Source organism: Carlito syrichta, unplaced genomic scaffold (genome assembly GCF_000164805.1).
Source record: "Carlito syrichta isolate Samal-C Ts95f unplaced genomic scaffold, Tarsius_syrichta-2.0.1 Scaffold296340, whole genome shotgun sequence".
Taxonomy (NCBI): Eukaryota; Metazoa; Chordata; class Mammalia; order Primates; family Tarsiidae; genus Carlito; species Carlito syrichta.
In genome coordinates, this window is record NW_007240436.1 from 110,563 (window position 1) to 114,869 (window position 4,307).

General features: G+C 52.6%; 1 protein-coding gene across 1 annotated transcript; it reads left to right on the forward strand.

Moving 5' to 3' along the window:
- The first annotated feature begins 1,767 nt into the window (after positions 1-1,767).
- LOC110595352 (programmed cell death protein 5-like) lies at positions 1,768-3,635 on the forward strand. The gene is given in 3 exon segments (XM_021710641.1): positions 1,768-1,783; positions 2,948-3,243; positions 3,543-3,635. Coding segments are annotated over 3 exon segments (405 nt in total).
- Positions 3,636-4,307: the final 672 nt, after the last annotated feature.

Genomic DNA, 4,307 nt, shown 5'->3' on the forward strand with positions numbered 1-4,307 from the left:
GTGGACCAATCGCGAGCCTCTGGCCGAGAAGGGGGCGGGAGGGAGAAACGGCCCTTAGCCAATCCTAGAAGAGAGTCTTATCGGAGGCCGGTAAGGATGCAACCAATGCGATTCACGCCGGCTGGGACGTGGGCGGTGCCTGGGGTTGATTGGCAGAGCGTGGCCCTATCGCGGAGGCTGTTATTCCGGGGTTGGCCCGGGCTGAGGGGAGGGGCCGAGCCGGGGGCCGGTGTCCCGGTGGCTGCCCCCTCGACCTTCCCCTGCCGGCGTCGCGGGGGAGGTGGCCGGCGGGAATCGGGAGGACGGTCTTCCTGTGCTCGCTGAGCAGGTGTCCTCGCGGCCAGGCCCGGGCTGGTGGCCAGGTGTGTGCTCGGGACGCGAGCCCTTCTCGGCCGGGACGCGCGGCCCCGGAGCCCGCGGGCGACTTTGACCCTCCGGGCCGGGTCCTCCCCCCCCCGGGAACGGTGGCTGTGCTGCCCTCCTTGGTCTCTGGCAGGGAGGTCCTACCACCAGGGGTGGGGGAAGGGTGACCACGAGCTCCTTCCTGCCGCCCTTCCGATGCGACGTTTTCTCTCCCCATTCATTACGGAGAGGACCTGGTCCTCTAGGACCTTCGGGATCTGGGCCCGGCCTCCCTCCCAGCTTTGCTGCCACGCACGCGCTTGGCCTGACCTTGCTGCTGTCAGCTGGCTGGTGCCCAGACGGCCTCTTGTCGTCGGGCTGATCCTTCCCCCAGAGCGCTCCTCCCCAGGCTCCCTCTCCACCTGTCGACCTTCCAGAGAATGTCCCCTGTCGCCTCCCTCAACCCTCACTCTGGCCCAAATCTGCTTCTCTTCCCCGTGCTTCTTCACCTTGCTGGCAGTGCCACAGTTTGAGAACATGCCCTTGCGGTTAAAAGCCCAGCTCTGGAGCCAGACTACTACCATGGGTTAGATTCTGGCAGCCGCCTGCTCACTTGGGCAGGAGTAGGCAAGTTATTTGACCTTTCTGTTCCTACTCTGTAAAGCGGAGACAGTAGCATTCTCCTCGAGGTTGTTGTGGGGATGATGTGAGTTAATACACCTAAAGCGTCTAGGGGCATACAGTGCGCTCTCCCTAAAAGTTGGCTACTGCCATAATTGTGTACCTGCCACACCCCTTGTAGAGGGTGAGCTGCTTTGGGAAAGAATATGACCCTCTCAACGTCCAGTTCAGTTTCTTGCCCTTACTAAGCATTTAGCAAATGGTGGGACAAGGAGTCAATTCTTCTGGTGTTTCAGAAGAAAGCAGTTCCACAGCCTCTGTTCATCGGCTAATAGGACAAATTGCGAAATGAATTGTCCACTCGAAGTAATACAAGCCAGAGAACTTTGTGCAACACCTCTCAGCCTTTCATACCATCTGCTGCTTTTCAGAAACGTTACCTCTGCTTTTAAAGATAACTGCCCTAGTGTTCTACTAACAGCTCTTTCTCTAAGTGTTGCAGGTTCAACACTGAAGGTCAAATGACAATGAACTTTTGGGGCTTCAGAAGCAGAGGCAGAGTGCATCTGTTGAGAGGTGTGTGGTACGGCCAAGCCCTCCTAGAATTTGATCCGAAAGTGTGATCTTCATCGCGTTGGCCAACAATATCATGGTCACTCTCTACGTCATTCTCGGGAAAACCACCCTCAGTTACCCAAACACTATTGGCTAAGACCAAACAAATATTTATTGATAACCTAAGTAGCTCTGTAAGCAAGCCACTGCTGATTGGGACAAAGAAAGTGTCCCATGCTGTTTTTCGTAATGCCCCCCCCCCACAGTATCTGTCCTGAATTTTAGAAAAAGCAGTTACTAGGGTGGAGAGGGAAGCCTGCGTATTAGGTAGGATCCAAGTTGCAAGCTGCTTTCCTAGGGAACGTGAGGTTCTTGGAGATTGAGTTCCACACCCTTCTTGAGCCCTGTAGGCTGCCCCTCTAAGTAAAATGCCAGTCTTGAAATAAACAAAATGCTTCCCAGGTCATCGCTAATTTTAACACTTTAACTTAGAATGGACTCAACCCTGCCTCCCTGCTGAATGGATAATTCCAGCAAAAGACTCTTGAAAGCTGAACGCTGCCCAGAAAAGCAGGCAGCCAACTAACGTGAGTGCCCAGGAAAAGGTCAGTAAGGGTCAGGGAGAAAGGGGCTGGCATTCTCACTGTCCCCTGACTTGCTAGTGACCCTCTAATCAAGTGTCCTCCCTAGCATCTACCTTCTGCCTCCCCCCACCCCACTCTTCTCCAAAAGAACTGGAAAAGAGGAACTGGAGACCCCCACGGCAACAGTGTGATCTAGAATGAATTCCTTGAGAATATACTCTTGGAAATCTGAAGCCTCCAGGCCTGGACAGTGCTGTCCCATAGCGAAAGAGGCAGGACAGGCAAGGCCTTGGTCACCACATGGGCGTCCAAGCAAATGTACACCTGTTCATTTTACTCAATCTTGCCCAAGCATATCCCGGTCTAAACTTAGGAGCAAGTCAGGGATGGAAGAAATTTATCACCCTTTGCGATCAAGCCCAAAGTGCTTTGGAATGGTATATTTGGGTGCGTGCAGTCGCAGAGGTTGTGTGCTGAACAAATGATTCGTTAAAAGTCAAAACCAGCTGGGTGCAGTGGCTCACGCCTGTAATCCTGGCACTTTGGGAGGTGGAGACTAGAGGATTGCCTGAGCCTAAGGGTTTGAGACCAGCCTGGTCAACATGGCGAGACCTCGTCTCTACAATAAATCAAAAAAATTAGCTGGGCGTGGTGGCACGTGCCTGTGGTTCCAGCTACTTAGAAGGCTGAGGCGGAAGGATCCCCTGAGTCCAGCAGGTCGCGGCTGAGGTGGTCATGAGCTTGCCACTGCACTCCAGCCTGGGCAACAGAGTGAGACTCCGAATCAAAAAATAAATAAATAAAAACCAAACCGAGCGCTGCAGGCGATCCCTGGAGTGGGCCAGAGCGTGGGGAGGAGGTGCTGGAGACTCTGAGGAAGCAGAGGTTGGCCAAGCTGCAGGCCAAGCTCAGGAATGCTGGCAATGCAGCCCAGCAGGAAGCAAGGCACAGGGAAGCAGAGATGGGACACAGTATCTTAGCCCACGTGCTGGATCGGTCAGCCTGGGCCAGATTAAGTAACTTAGCACCTGTAGAGCCTGGAAAAACTGAAGCAGTAGAGAAGTACTTCACACAGATGGTAAGATATGGACAACTAAGTGGGAGGGTATCTGAACCAGGTTTAATAGACACCCTTGAAAAAGTAGGCCGGGCTCGGTGGCTTAGCCTGTCATCCCAGCACTTTGGAGGCCGAGGCAAGTGGATTGCCTGAGCCCATGGGTTGGAGACCAGTTCGGGCAACTTGGCGAGACCTCATCTCTACAATAAAAAAAAAAAATTAGCCGGGTGTGGTAGTGCACACCTGTAGTTTTGGCTACTTGGAAGGCTAAGAGGGAAAGATTGCCAGAGCCCAGCGGTCGAGGCTGGGGTGGTCGTGAGCACGCCACTGCTCTCCAGCCTGGGTGATGAGTGAGTCTCCAACTCAAAAATAAAGAAAAGAAGAAAAAAGAAAAAGTAAGCCAACCAACAGAAAAGAAAACAGCAGTTAAATTCAACAGAAGAAAAGTATGAACTGATGAAGAGGATGATTATTGAACTAAAAATGTTTAGCGACTGGAACTTAATGGTACAATTCTAGCACAGAAGTTAAGATCTGATTAAATGCTTACCAAAAGAAAAAAAAATCAATGTGTTATGCAAAACAAACAAACAAAAAATACCCCGAAACCAGCCTGGGCATGGTGGTTCATACCTGGAATCCCAGCATTTTGAGAGGCCAAAGTAGAAGGATCCCGTTGAGGCCAGGAATTTGAGATCAGCCTGAGCAACATATCGAGATTCCTGTCTCTACCAAAAATTTTTAAAAATTAGCCTGGCACAGAGGCATATGCCAGTAGTCCCAGCTACCTGGGAGGCTGAGGTGGGAGGATTGCCTGAGCCCAGGAAGGCAAGGCTTTAGGGAGCCATGGTGGTGCCACTGCACTCCAGCCTGGGCGACAGAGAGAGACCGTGTCTGTAAAAACAAAAGCAAAAACAGCACAAGGAGATCTGTCAAGAGTGGAGAGTGTGACCAAACAGCCCACGAGCATCGAGCTGGGAGGGGCGCTGTCCTCCCACAGTGATAAGTTCACTCTTGCTGAGGAAAGGGTTCTCTATCAGCCTCCCTCCCTGGCTGCAGCATGTCTGGGGAGCATCTTACCTCCTTGCTTTCCTCTCCTCTTTCTCTACCCCCCTCCTTCATGTATAGCTCCTCCCCCAGCCTGCACA